The sequence below is a fragment of the Coloeus monedula genome (genome assembly GCF_965178545.1).
Source record: "Coloeus monedula genome assembly, chromosome: 2".
In the NCBI taxonomy this organism is placed as follows: domain Eukaryota; kingdom Metazoa; phylum Chordata; class Aves; order Passeriformes; family Corvidae; genus Coloeus; species Coloeus monedula.
Genome location: NC_138782.1, coordinates 45,176,191 through 45,192,111, shown reverse-complemented (window position 1 = coordinate 45,192,111; position 15,921 = coordinate 45,176,191). Strand labels below are relative to the sequence as shown.

Below are 15,921 nucleotides of genomic sequence, written 5' to 3'. Positions count from 1 at the left end.
AACGTTATTAGAGGACACAGAGAAGAAATTTAAAAAGCATGCAAAAGGTCACCTCTCTCCCAGTAACTTTTCATTGTAAGCCTTCAAATATCAAACTTTTTCCACTTCTTTACTTCCTGACACTCACTATATATTTCTGTACTCTACGCTGTCTAGCTCCATTACCAAAATCTTCAAAATGAGGGTCTTCATTTGCTGCTACCTGATCCTGAGCATACTCCTGATCTAAAGCCTTATCCACACCTTAATCCAGTACGATCCCTTCATTTAATGATAGGACTGGTCCATGGAAAAAAGTTCTAGGAGTAAAAATTCTGCCACCAACAGAACTACTCAGCAGAGTGTGCTATGCTGCCTTTGCTAATGCAGGATGTTCTTCCACAGTCAGACTCTATAGGGAAATGACAGCTGGTTAGGCCTGCAACTGCTCAGTTCACTGCTACAATTGTCCCAAGCTTCATTAGCCAAGTTTGAAAATTAGTCTTCTTTTTCTCCCTCCCTAGGTTCAGAGTAGAAGTTCAAGATTTATTCAATTGTCCTAACGTAGGACCACTGTCTTGGGGTGACTTGATGTTGTATTCCCTATCGCTGCACTATGCCCAGAAATTTGTATATATACCTTTCTATGCTTTTAAACTGAGCCTGAGCAGAGAGAAGAAAAAAAACCCTCAAGGATGCAGACAGAGATAACACACTCTCGTTCCCTGCTTTTTTTTTTTTTTTTTTTTTTTTTTTTTTGCTTCTGTGTTTCTTTTTTTTCCTGAACCTGGTGGGGGAGGGGTGGTTTATAACCTGCCTTCTCTCAGAGGATATATTTCTAAATTTGGCCAAACCGGCACAACCATCCCCACTCTTAAGCTGTTTGAGTTTATATTTCTCAAGGGCCTGATTTATTTCCCACTGAAACCAACAGAAAGGTCACTGAATTTCAGCAGAATTAGATTAGACAAAATTTAGCATGTCTGAAGCACTGCAGCTTCCAGAAACATTATCACGACTGTTATTCATGTCATAAACTCTTCAAATAAAACTGTCATTGAACCAAGATACTTAGTGTAGAGAATTCCAGTAGAGCAAATATTGTTTGCCAGTGCAATATAGGTTTTGTTGGTTTTTGTTTCTCCCTGGGTTTCTTTGTATTGCAAAGCAGCTGCACAATAACATTGTTGATACTGCGGTTCACCCTTTGAAGTGATACAGTCCATGGTAAACAGCTCTGGCTAAGGAATTTTCTAGGTGTTAAGTCCACAGGTGGAAGAAGGAAAGAAGAACTTGTCTGCTTCTATTTCATGACAATCCCAAGGTCCAAGACAAATCAAATGAGTCAGGCAGCAGCATTTCAGATGACCTGCGAAGGGAACTGACAAACTGTAACCTGTGATCAGGTATGTTCAAGGCATCAGGAATTCATTTGTAACTAACCTGCAATAGAGTAACCACTTCCAGAACACCTATTCCTTTTGAAATGGAAATGCCATACACAGCCTGAAAGTTGCTGCATTTTGGCACAAGAATGCCAATGCTGTGCTATGGTTTAGATGAATACATACAGAGAAATTAGAGAACCTTTGTTTGGTGCACACAGCTGTTGCATAAAGATGGTCTTCTGAGCTATTCAAGAACTGACTACAAATAAAGGTTTTAAGGAAAAAAAAAAGATTACTTACATGTAGTATTCTACATTTTCTTGTATTGGCACTATGTCAGAGCAAATTAAACAGGGAAAGAGTTTATGTGAGAGTAACTTGGCCATTTTTAAAGACATTGAACAGAGAGAAGAATGCTGTTTTAAAGAAAATGCATGCTCTGTAATAAGCCAAACTTTGGGATCGCAGCCCTTCAGCCAGCACTGGACTCTGCAGGCACTTTGCTGATAACATTTCACCCTCACAAACTGATCCACAGCCATTTTAGAACAAAGGGTACCTTTTTATTTTTTTTTTATGCAGAAGGTACTGTGCCAAAATAAACTTCCTGCAGAATGCCACTACACTTTCAGCCTCCTGTAATTGAAAAATACTACTTACCATTGCTCCTAGCCTGAACTATTCCTCTATTATATTGAAGCCTCAGGGTACAAATACAACATACAACTGTATGATTTTGCTAGAAAGTTAAAAGCACTGAGAAGTTGAGGGATGGATTTTTAAAAGTGTACTGGCATAGCTCTGCTTTTATTACATTCAAAAGTAAAGCTCTCATTGGGGAACTTACAGAACATAAGTCCTAACATTGAAACATTTTCTGCCAAGTCGTGCTTGTGTATTCTACACACAGAGTATATAGAAAACTACTGCTAAATAGGAAAAGATACTTAAGTATGCATTATCTGTCCTTGCTAAAACCAATACCTATAGAGCTTTGTATTTGGCAAGGAATTGAACTTCTTTTAAATCTATCAGGGTAATATACAGCAGCCTAGGATGAATGTAATACACCTTTTTAGTTAATGTGCATAGTGCTGGTGTGACACTAGACATGCTGGTGAGATTACTAAGCAAGAAATGAAATCTCTCCATAAATCACAAAATTTCCTTTGGAGGTAATACACAACTACCTTTACACATTTAGTGTTTATTGTCCCTGTGTGTTCTTTCCTCACATGTAACACTAGGATTAAAATGTATAAACAAGTGATGATGTCTTGAGATGCTAAAAAATAATGCCGGTAAGGGATATCATAATGTACTTTTATTGCTTTTCTCTTAACACAGCTCCATTTCTTTATAAAAAGTTCCTTCAACCACATCTCAGCTGTTTTTCAGTGAACATCAAATGAAATAACCCCAAAACAAAGACGAAGGGGAGGAGAATATATGTATGACATCAATATTAATGTTAACATATTAAAAGTTCACATTTACACAGCACTTTTGGCTAAAAAACTTTTATTATTGAGACTACTGGTGCACAACTGTTAGAAGCAAGAACTAAAATACAAGAAAGAACTGAACAATTTGACCAAAGTCATAGAAGAAGCAACAGATAGGAACTGGACACTGTCTTGACTTTTAACCCCTGGACAATGACCACGTCAATCAAGAATACATTTGAAAAGAAAAGGAACAAATCAGCTCTTGGTTGGCCTTGCTGTTTCTCATATCTTCCAGATGAACATTTCTACATAGTAATTTGAAAACCTCCAGCATGTCCACCAAAGCACTGCAACCATACGCCTAAAAATGCATCCACCTCCAAGTGGCTCATTTCAGAAAACATTTTGCTTCTCTGAAGTTACACACAGCCATCTGCTTCTGCAGGGAAAGCCTGGACAGATGTGCAGCCCGCATTCCTGCTCAGGCGTGACAGAGGCGCGCAGGCAGGTGCAGGCAGCCCCGAGCAGATGACGGGCAGGTGCGCGCGTGCCACCGCTTCCCGACGGCACGCTGCCTTCCCTCCCTGCTCCAGCCCCGGCACGTCACCTGCCCTGGGGCACACAGGTCAGCCCTTAAAGGCAGTGGGGAGCAACCCCACCTACGCCATGCCAACACCACCTCCCACCCTCATGGGCTGCTCGCTCCTTCTAGCACACCATATGCAAGGGAGTGAAAACTACTGAACTCAGGAGTAAACATACACTTTGACCAACACAAACTTGGGAGGAAAATGTAATTTGATACTGGAAATATTTATTTTTCCCTCTCTGCAATAAGTTATCTCTGACTTTCTCAAAGCTGTCAGTTTGCTTGATATTTTGGGAGAGCTTTATTACCCTCACTGCTAATAACTGTGTTTCACTTCCTGCAATATCATTTGGCATGGATTAAAAATTAACAGTAATTTTGTTATCTGAAATTCCAGAGTGTCTTTTAACTTAAGCATCCTGAAATATTCTTTAAGCTATATACAGTCTAAAAGCAATTTATAACTGAAACATTGCTGCTATTTCCATGTTGCTGAAACCTTGCTAATAATGAGCTACAAGATAGTAGAGGGGAAAACTCACAGAAATGCACAGCAAACTTACACAATTATGGAGAAAAATGCGAGACCATCTTCCCCAAAGGAATAAAAATCCTCTTTTTAAGACCCTTGCTCAAAACCTTGCTCAACATTTTCTCCCTGGGCAAACTGAATCCATTTAAACAAATGAATTTTTTTCACAAGGTAGAAGAGATGACCTACAACTCAGCTCTCTACAACTACCTGAAAGGAGGCTGTAGTGAGGTGGGGGTTTGGTCTCTTCTGCCGTTTCTCAAGTGAAAGGACAAGAGAAAAATGGCCTTAAGAGGCACCAGGAGAGATACAGATTAGATAATAGAAAATTTTTTTTCACTGTATGACTGGTTAGGCACTGGAGTAAGTTGCCCAGGGAGGTGGTGAAGTCACCATCTCTGGAAGTGTTCAAAAAGCAACTGAAGGTAGCACTTGGGGATGTTGTTTAGGGGTGAACATGGTGGTGCTGGGTTGATGGTTGGACTAGATGACCTTGGAGGTCTCTTCCAAACTTGACAATTCTGTGATCTAGTTATGCTGTGGTTTGCATTTGTGCCAATGATATATAATAGAATTCACATGGCTATGTGAATTCTGATACTGGAGCTAATGTCAACTGCAAAAAATGTTCAAGGAAATAGACTCTAGTAATACAAATAGATATAGCAAATTTTGTCAAGAAGAAAATCGGGAGAGTAGGGCAGAACACCAATCTTGTCTGCAAATTGAATAGGTTAATTAAGCCTAAGATTTCTTTTTAATATGCTTCTGAACGAACAGCAGCAAAAAAGGTAGAGCCAGTTGTTGGTGGATTCAGACAACTTTCTTCAGAACTTCAAAAGATGCTTATGAAAATAGACACAAATTTAGAAATGGGTCTTTGAAAAGTGCTGTAAACAGTAAGTAACTTCAGCTCCTGACACATAATTGTATTTGCACTAATGCTTGACCCATGTAAGTGGACTGGAACTGTTCTATTTGAACTGGTTCATTTAAGACTATCTTAAGTCAGACTATCAGAAGAATATTTCTAATTTTGAACAGGGACTGAACCAATCCCAGCTTGAAATCACATCCCATACTGCTGCACTTTAGTTCCAGATTAGCCCAGAACACAGAGAAAACCTAAAGACTGCAGATGAGAACATGGGCTGGGAAGCAATGCCAAGATCAGCAAATCACCTCAATCCCCCCCGTTCTCCACCACCTGTCAGTTGCACTCTCGTCTATAATTTTTAAAACACTTTTGACAGATGCAAATTTTGAGGGAATATAAACCCTGATCCAGTAAAGCATCTGGGAATGCACTCAAATTCCATTTTAGTTAATACTAATGTACATGACAGAAGCACGTCCTTTGTATATAAGAAGGGTTCATCCGTAGGATCTTTACAATACTCTTACTTGCATTTTATGTTTTACTCAATCCAACTAGACTTCAAGCAAATATTAATTAGGAAACAGTCACAAAGACACAATAAACATACACTTCCTGGGGGGGGGGAAAGATTTTTTTCAACAATCATATTTTGAAAAATACAGACACCTCTCAAAGGTTGTTTGGGATCTGTTTGAAAAATATCACATGTAATGGCATTGACAAACATAGCTTGGCTTGCCAAATACATCAGGAGATTTAAATTATTGAATGTCCCGAATCTGAGTATTATTTATGCTTTTCTGCCTGCACAGCATAGGAAAAAAAATACAGAATAGATGTAGCAATGTCCTTCTTTAAATCTGAGGGATCCTAACCAAGACACCTACACTCTTACCTACGACTCTAAAACATATCGCTATTTTAAATGGATGTGGCCAAGTATCCCTCAGGAAAATATTCAGAGAAAAATACCTTGTGTAATATTGGTGTAACACCAAGGTAAACCAAGGTATAAAACCAAGGTAATCTTGCTTCCATGACACTGTACAATGAAAAATACCCAAAAGTTCTGTGCAACTAAAATTCTTGCTAAAGCTATTTCCAGCTTGCAAACTAGTTAACTACTTTGCTGAGTATTTATTATTATTATTCCAAAAGCTAATTAAATAATACCTAATACAGATTGTGTGAGAGTTCATTTGCAGTCAAGTTGCAGACTCTCTGAGTCTTATAATTTCAGATCTAAAATGATTGTGCTCGTTTCATATCATTAATAATTTTAAATAAGAAAAAGCTCTTTAAAAATTGAAGGAATATACTTCAGTGCTTGACTGTCTTATACCTCAGATGCAGCCAAACTGCTCCTTTTACAAGTGGTACAAAAGATGTTATCACTCTTAACCAGATATTCTGGCATAATGGGACATTTTAGGGCAAAGCTATAAAGGGTTTGCAAGTGCTCTAAATCCCAGCAGTGATGTGTATACCCACCCATGTACCTGCTATTAACTTGGATTTCCTATTTTCTGACATAGATTTCACTTCTAAAATCATTTATCAGGACCCAAAATTCATCTACCAATTTCCAGTTTGTACTTCCTTTTTAACCAAATTTTTCCATCTCATCTTTGGTCACAACTTTCAGAAAAGACGTGACTCACAGCTTTACACCTCCAACACAATTTTTTCATATAGTCAAATATTTAGAGCAATCTTAGAAAAAATGCAATTGTGTTTACAAGTCATTACGGGTTTTCTTGTTTAGGCAGTATTTTACATGCATTAGTGGTGAAAGCTGACCTGTAATTGCACTTGTAAACAACCAGGGCCAGCACAATATAAGAAACAAAACTGGACGCATGACTGCTGGTGCCTCTTTTTCTCTGCAATGGCCTCAAAGTTCGACTGATGGCTCTCTGGGCTTTTTGTCAACACCACACACCAAATTAAAACAGAAAGAAGGGAAATAGACAACCTGGGGTCCAAAATTTAATTCTGACCTTATGTATAAGCTCTATGGGAGACTTGGGCAAAGTAGAATACTAATCTACCATATAAGGGGGGCAGCACAAGAAAACTAGAAAAAAATCTAACCAGAAAAATGTCTTTTCTATGGTGTGCACATTTTGGTATTTTGAAACCATCGATCTTGAAAAATAATCAAATCTTCATGTATAAACATTATGTTATTCTCAGAAAGTAATATTTAATGTACAGTGTAGTTACATGTCCACAGCCCACTTTCTTTCAGCATGAGATAAACTATATTTTTTATGGCTTTAACCCACTATATTCAAACCATAGACATTTCTGTTTCATAGACTTGTGGGTTTATGGATCTCATTAACTATGAAATATGGACAGCATATTAGAAAGTAGATTTGAAAGTGAAGGCTGAAAGGCTCTCTTCATTCCATGAGAACAGGCTCTATTTATATTTTCTCTCATATTTCATGGTGGAAGTTAAGTATTCTTCTGCGAGAACGTACTTGCTAATGGACTTCTTTACAGAAAGAGGGGATTTTTTTAATCAAATTAATGTTCTTTACAGAATTGGTTACAAGAAATAAACATTTTTTTCTACTTCAAATAACACTATAATGTTAAGTCCAAAATGGCAGATGAGAAAATATCTTCATAAAATTTTGCAGATGCTGATTAATTTTACCATAACTTTCTTGAAAACTCTGTGATTAAGTTGTTTCTAGGGATCACTTTTAACATTTCAATGGAAAATAAAAAGTATGGTAAACAGATGAAACTCTGTTCCTGACTTCCTACTATAAACTCCATTTATTAATTAACTATGTACTAGTATAAGTCATTGCTCTTGGATCCTTTGATTTTAAACACAAATATTTAGAAAATTAAGCTGTTAAATACCTATTGATACCCCACTCACCAACTATTAAAATAACTCAGTAACTCTGTTGAGCATAACTCAATTTTGTAAAATGACTAAATAAACACAGCAATGAGTAAAAACAGTTTAGGCTATTCTGAGATGGGATCTTGAAAATTAGATGCTTGAATGATAATTCTCAGAGAGACTGCTTTATTGATCATTATTCTTAGAATATTTGTATAAGATATTCTATTTATTTAGTCTCCTGCCCTTTCAAGAGAAAATTCCCAGGACATTATTAAGTTCTCTGTTCTTGATACAGCTTGACAAGACACAGATACACATACAACTGAGAAACAGCAACTTTTTTCCACAGGGAAATTCAGGTCATCAAAACACAGGAAAGGAAGTTAATTTGAAGGCAATGAGGGAAAGTTTTGAAACTCTTATTTATGTATTCACAACCTCAGAAGAGAAAGAGACCAAAATCTTTCCTCACTATTCCCTTCAGAACAATTTATTCTGGCTCAAACTATTACCAAAGGCACTATCGTGAATTTCGATAGAATAAGACAAGGAGCTGATCTACAAAGTAGCCTGATACAAACCATTTCAGCCACGTTACATGATCTTTTGTTGGTTTCTAGCACAGCAGAAGGCATTGTGGCACAGTGCATGAAGTGCTTATACACGCAGTAGGGGGACATTGGAAAGGACTTGCCAGTGGCACGCAGAAGTCAATTCCAACAACAGTCTGTCCATTCCATAGAGTGATACATGACACGGTGTAAGACCAGCTTCACACTTCATGTACTTTTGTGTGCACAGCTGACCAGCCAGAAGCCTTGTGGGTAAGTAATAATTTTGTGAACAACTTTGAACCAGTACAATGCTGATAAGTAGCACACATTGATTAATATTACGTGTTTGGATGCAGATTTATATTTTCAAAGAGCCACGACACAAATGAATCACACAAAGACCTCTAACTCAAGCGGAATAAACTTTGAAGCACTTTAGAAATTTATTTAACAAACCCTGTAAGTGCATCTACAAACAAGTTGTTTCAACACCCCCTGCTTAGGCTTGATTTCCTTTATTCTTTTGCTGAATGACTGCCATGCAGGCTTGATGAAGTACTGATCCTCACAATGTTGAGTGCAACACTGTGTGCAGTAATGTACCTGACAGAAATAAATCCTACATTTAATAAATCCTGCTGTTTTCCATATTGCCTTAATTTCATTGCTTCTCTTCTGTTACACGGATCTAACACTCGATCTACAGCTACAAAACAAATTTGTGATGAGTTTCAAAAAACTTACAGGAGCCTGGACTTCACTTGTTACAAGGAATCAAATAATGGAACTGGAATCACACTAGTTTTGCTATTTTGGTACTTGTGTGCTAGAAACAAATGGACAGTAACAGGAGTGTTACCTTGAGATCAACAAAAAGTACTTTCAAAATTGTCTCATGGACTGCTCAAAGAAACAGGGAATTTATTGGAAATATAAGCAAGATTTACAGAATAAAGATATGTTAAGGTTCTAACCACTTCTAAGTCTTTCCCACTTAGTTTGCAGAAACCCACCACTCAAACTGCCATTGGCATGTGGGGTCTGTGCTGTACACTGCTAATACTTTGATTACAATTTCAGGCTATGAATTTGAAAATACTCTTGCATAATTTCATATGCAGGAAGAACTATTTAAATGGTTCTTCTGCAATAACCATCTTCAATCCACGTGTGGAAAGGCAGAAGCTAAGAAAGGAAAAAACAGATTTGCATGGAGTATATGTAAAATATTTAAAAGAACTTCTGCAGAGTTACAGAACAGTGTAATCCAAATGGTTTTCACTGCAGTGAGTCACATTAGGTAACTTTTTTCTGTTTAGGTTTACACTGTTTATATTCTCCCTCAAGCAGCAATACCAAAATTTAATTTAATCTAGTGGTTTTCATACAACCTATGGCCAAAACTAAAATCCTCCTCAGTAAAAAAAACTGAAGCAATGTTGTAAGACAGGGTTCACTGTTACCAATTTTAAATCAGACGGAAGTTTGGAAGCTAAGGAAGGAAGAAATCTGAGACTAATTTGCTCACTCTAGGACTGCAACCACTAGAAAATGTCCGTTCCATTTTAATTTCTTGTGTGATTAACAAATATAAGCATTCACATGAAATGTCGCACATTAAAAGCCTATATATTTTCCATGACCCCTAGCTCCTATATCTGTAAAAAAAATTAATGTAGAATGATTTACCCCTAGAATATTTATCATAATGTTACCATGAGTATTTTATGCTACACAATTATTCCAGTCCATACCTGCAGGCCTGTCAGTTGAGCTGCTGACTTCCCTTTGAGGCAGAGAATGAGTGCCAGAAATGCATTTAAGTCCTCCAGAGAGAGGCTACTGACCTAAAACAGACAAAAAATTAACATATTATCTGAAGGCTCTGAAGAGGAGCTTTATGAAAATTGAATCCTCTTGTTCAAGCACATCCAACTTAGAACAGTGACCTCACGTAATGATGACCACCATGAATGCATCATCTAGGAAAACACACAGGGAACAAAATACTTTCTTTCACAGCTTGAATGAAGTGCATACCCCAACACTTGTGTATAGTGCATACACATGGATTTCCACACACCAAACAAAATGCCCACCCTTCTTATTCCCTTCTCCACTTCCCTTGGAGTTTCTTAATAACAGGAAATTTCTCCCTCTCTGTAACATCAAGCATAGTAAAAAAAAAAAAGAATTAAAAAAAATTACTCTAATCAAGACACAGGATAAAAACCACCTCAATGAGCCACAGACACAACGACCATTAGGATTTTCTAAAAATGCTTACACATTTATCTGTGAGAAATTTCAAAAATATTCTAAAATATTTCAATTACCTATTTTAACCTAAACTTCGGGATTTATCAAAACATATTTGATTTCTTTCAGATTTTAAGGCTGCATATGGAAGCAGGGAAAACTCAAAACAAAAACCTGAAATGTTCAAGTGGGGAAACAGAAATGACAATTCCAAATTTACGTAACAGTTTATTTCTATCAGCAAAGGAGGAATGGGCACTTTTTCTGCTGTGAAAAAGGGTTTTGAGATTTTGCAGAGTCATGTGATCAGCTCAGAAGAAAGACAGCACCTTGAGACCAGCTGGGATGATTCCATGACAGTGCCAGTCGAGTTCTAATCCTTTCCCTCCCCTTATGAAACACTATAGATTATACATGTGCACCAAGACCTCATATCTGTTACAACTGTCGAGGACATACAGAGAGCTCCAAAGTGAGATCCATAAAGCATTACAAATCCTTATCAATTGGAACTTGAGGAAAGGTTTCTCTTGCAAAATGTGGAAATGTGCATTGTGGGCCTACAGAACACTTAAGAGGTTGCCTAAAACTCTGCATTGCCTTTCTTTTAACAGGTTGAATATGGGGAAATATTGGTATATTGCATTTCAATCCAGTAAGAGTTTCTATTTAGTGACAGATAAAATGGAGAGAAAAATTTAAAAGAAAGTATTGATGTAAATCAACAGGGAAAAGAAGCACTAAGAGGCCATCTATAACTATGTCATTCATTTTTTGGGTTAGAAGGAGTGACCCATTCTTTCCTCCTCAGGATAAAAATCATTCAACCACTATTCAGAAATACTTTTTTTTTTTAAAATCAGGCCCTACTGCTTGTCCCACTGTAAAATACTTTCCCCTCTATGATGCTGTTAAATCTTGCATAAAGCACAAGAATGTGATATCAGAAACATTTTAAGCTTTGAAAATGCTCCTTGGTATTCATTAACTCCACCTGTCTGCTAAGATCTGATAATGGCCCTACTTTACCCTGTAATTCAAGCCAGGTGTCACCTTCGTGTAGCTGGCAACAAGAGAGGTTTACTAAACCTGCACATTTTATACACTGAAATAACAAAAAGTGACTTTTATCTACAAAACAGTTCTTAATACTTGCACAATTTTGTCCTAAGAAAAGGAAATCAAAGATTGATTGCAAGTACAACAGCAAGAAAATGCCCCTAACAGAGCAGATCAGCCAAAAATGCTTATGAATGTAAAAACACTTCTTTAGAGAAGTATTTTATTCAGTAATCAAACTTGGTGACTTATCACAATTCCACTGTCACATTTATTCCAAAACTGTTAGAGATTGAAAGAGAAAACTTCCCCTTTGTCTGGAGGCTTCAGTTTGATTTGAACTCATTCCCACCTTTCCCAACTTTAAAGACAGACCTAATGTTTCGTAATTTTTTTCACTATTTTTGTTCCTAATTTGGAGAATATTTAAAAGGTACCATGGAAAAAGATATTTTTCATATAAACACTTTTTTTACATAGTTAATGTTTGTTTATTGGAATTTTTTCTCTTTCAAAAAATTCATCTAAAGTTTTCATTAAATACTTGCACATACATTCCGAGGAAACCAGATGGGTTGGTCAGTGTGCTGGTTCCTGTAAAACTCTTATTTTTAGCTTAGATTAAATGATTAGTAATGAAATTTTTAAGAACTTTATTCTCCCTCACACGAGCTGAAGGAAGACTTGAGGCCTGCCTCAAGGCAACCTACACTTTTCTCAACTTAAATAATTTCTGAGGAAACAATTCACCTTCCTTCTCTAATAAAAATTTAAGACTAAAGTGTAAAGACAAGAGTCAGGTCACAGTTAGACAAGCTTTGTTTTCTCAGCTATAAAACAAATGGAAGCAATATGGCCAGCTCAAAGCATGGCTACTGACACTCCTGCCCTCATGTTTTCCTCTCAAACATCCCAAGAGAACAAACAGACAATATAGAGAAATAATCAAAGTTTAAAATAACTCAGCAATGAAAAACATTTTACTCCAAATTGATTCCCTAGTCTAGTTCACGGGGTAGATTGTATCAGTGCAACTCAGTGGGCAGAAGAGAATCAGGAAAATGGGGCAGTTCTTGAGAAGCTGGCACTGCCATGAAAAGCCTTCCATCAAACGGAGCCCTTTGCATGATCTCTCCGCTGCTATTCCTGTTGAAAGCAAGAGCTGTAAATCTGGACTCTTCTCTGTTTATAACAGTAGCCATTGGATTATAAATTCTGAAAACCATTTTCCTGACAAGCTTTTTTTTTCTTTCTATTTTATTAATATGCTGTGATCAAAGTTCAGTAAATCCACATTTCTGTAGGTGTTCCATCCTGTTACTCCTCTTCTTAATCCCACTAAAGAAACCCTTCTCAAATGATTTAGTTATCATGCTATGAAAGGGTGCACAGAATAACTAAATAAATAAGTGAAATAGTGATAAATGAAACTGCATTTTCATATCCAAATAGGAAAAACACTTCAAGTATGTTAAAAGGTAGGTACATGATATATATCTTGCTGACTTCAAACCGCAAGGCATGAAATGATGTTTAGTAAGTATTATCTTCAAAAAATTTTCAATTTGTATTCTGTTATACAAAAATTAAAGAAAAAAAAGACCTATATGGATCATTTGTGTAGTTCCCATATGTACTTCCTCAATATGTCATCTAAGTTTGAGTAAACACATGAAGGGAAATGAAAGGAAAAGTCAGGGAGAACTTGTTTTCATGTATCACACACCAGTACAAGTCTGTTATTGAGGAAAGTGAAATCTAAAAAAGCAAAACAAAAGACAAAATGCAGTTCAGTTTAAGTACAAGTGAAGCTGAGCTTATCAGATTAGATAAAAGCATAATTTGCTCTTCCTCAGAGAGGAAAATCTGCTTGTGAGATCACCATTTGAAATGTGGCAAGTCCAGACAATATATTAAATACCTAAGAGAAAAGTAAATAATGAAGCAATATTGTATTTAATCTTGTGTTCCTTTTTATTACAATTAAGGTAGCCTGCAGGCTGCCAAGTATTTGGAATTATAACAGAAATGCTATCTAATGATCCCCTATTACTCAGAATTTAATGAGAAGAGCCATATCCTCAATTCTGGCTTTAAAATTAGTAGACTGACAAGATGCTGTGAAAAAGTAGTGAAAGCTGACTACATATTTATACTGTTTGTTTGCACAGCCTACACAGTCACCTGAGGGAATGTCTCCTTTTGATGACATGAAGGAAACACAAAAGGAGCAACTTTAATTTACAAACAGGTCCCAAGGAGCAGGGGAAATCCTCAGTTTATACTCTCTCTGCTAGACTGCCCAAGGGGTTTTGTCATGGGCATGTGAGAGTTATGATTAGCTACTAAAAACCCCAAGTATTTCTTGAACAGGATGGTGCACGTTAAGCAGAGTAATTAAAATTACTGTAATGCAGTACTATTATATTTGATCAGCTATGCCTACAGTAAGGATTAAGAGAAATGCCCAGCACAGGCTAGCAAAAACCAGTTTATTTGTCCTTCGTATCTATCAGGGCTGACAGCTGAGGAAAAAGCAACTGTCCCTCTTACCTGCATCATCAGATAGGCCAGCAAGCAGCAGAATCCTGCAACAGGTGCTTCCAGAGCTTGGAGTTCTTCCATCTCATCTTGAAGGTAAAAGCATGCCAGAAATGTACTATACCGTTGCTTTTCCACGTCAGGCCCTTTGGCAAGCCACAGTGTTTTCAAATTAGGTGTTCCACCTACAATAGAAATCCATTATTTTATTTTGGCAGCAACAAGATAAAACATGTCGACCTCATTACAATCTGAAAGGAAATGAGTGATCTGCTCTTGGCACTTGCAAGGACCACAGAGTCAAAAATAAAATGTATTTGACAAAACTTGCATATGAAAAAAAAAATTAACAAAAAAAAGGCCTGTAATTTAAATAAAATTTATTGAATACAGTCGTGTTTAAGCAGAGTGGACTGAACTTAATTCTTACAATAGCACAGACAACCTTGAGACAGCAGGCATTTAACCTATGCAAGGGCAAAGTTTGCCTACAAGTGCGTTCATTCCCTTGGTGATCCACAGGATTAAAAGAGGCTCACTTCATCATAAAACAGAGAACGACCAGATCTGTTTCTTCTCTCTCTCCCAGACTTAACATACCAGGGGTCCCCGAAGGATCCCCACACGGTCTCCCTCATGGTCACCTGTTCTAATGAACACACTGGTCACCTGTGCTGCTTGGTGGGGCTCATGCATCCTCCACCAGGCACTGTGTGGGCATGCCTGCTCTGCAGCACGTTCCCTCCCACTTGGGAACAAAAACCCAGGCGATCTGGTATTTTTCACGTCCTAGGCTACTGTATGAAACGCTGTTGCAAACACACACAAAAGAACTGTCATCAGTTATGAATAATGTATCTTTCCAGACTTTCTCTAGTCTCATTCACGCTTGTCTCTAAATCCTTAATATTTACCCCATGCTGCCATCTCCCAGCTTGTGACACGTGTGGGCTAATGCAAAATTTGCTCCTCATTTAAATTACATTTAATCTGCTATCAAAATAAACACTAATGCACGTGAAATAACAGAACAGCTAACTGGTTATGCCTGAGAATCTCAACAAAAGACAGAATCGTACCATAAAGTATGGCTGCTTCTGTAGTTAAATAAAACGAGGTGTGAATTTTAAATGTAGACTAATTAAGCTACATTTGGTAACACCTTTTCCTTTTTTATGTGACATGCAGCAGCTGCAGACCAGTTAGGAACACTTGGTGATAATAAATGGTTAAAGTGACAAGGTGATGAAATCTACATAGATGATGTTTATTTAGCCAGGAAAGCCCATTAACCAAATGGCACTAATTCTTTGGAGAGGGGAAAACTAGAAGAAAAGTTAGTATTTTCTTTCTTTATCTCCCTGATGGATGTTTCCTTTACTATTTTTAAGACTAACTCTCTCGTCAAAAGTTTTAACCATAAAAAGAACTACTACCATATCATCCATAAGTTTCTAACCTTATTTCTATGGGAAATGTATTATTAAGAAAAAATACCAGTTGCTGGACTGGAGGTAGAAATGCAGGTAAGAGATAACACAAATAGTGGCAGTGCGTGGAGTAGTACAGACAGCACAGTAAGACCCACATTACTGGTTTTGATATTGGTTAATTGCTGCCTTAGGAAAAAAAAGAACAGCAGAGACTGACTTCCAGGAAAAAAATCAAATATAACATGTATGAAACCAAAACAGAGCCAACTTTTCCTACCAAGGCTAAGCAACACTGATGTGTGAGACAATCTGTACATGGGTAAACTCAAATAGTTTTGATGGTTTCTGTACACAAGGAGATATACCAAGAATCAGTTAAACGGAAAG

At 37.1% G+C, this 15,921-nt stretch overlaps 1 protein-coding gene across 1 annotated transcript in view; it reads right to left on the bottom strand.

The window, feature by feature from the left end:
* The window catches only part of FAM120B (family with sequence similarity 120 member B), a 46,295-nt gene that overhangs the window by 15,736 nt on the left and 14,638 nt on the right, over positions 1-15,921 (bottom strand). Inside the window, exons 4-5 of the mRNA XM_082302556.1 lie at positions 14,114-14,286; positions 9,997-10,089 (exon numbers count right to left, since the gene is read on the bottom strand). Of these exons, the coding sequence (XP_082158682.1) occupies positions 9,997-10,089; positions 14,114-14,286 (266 nt within the window). The remainder of the gene's footprint in view (positions 1-9,996; positions 10,090-14,113; positions 14,287-15,921) is intronic.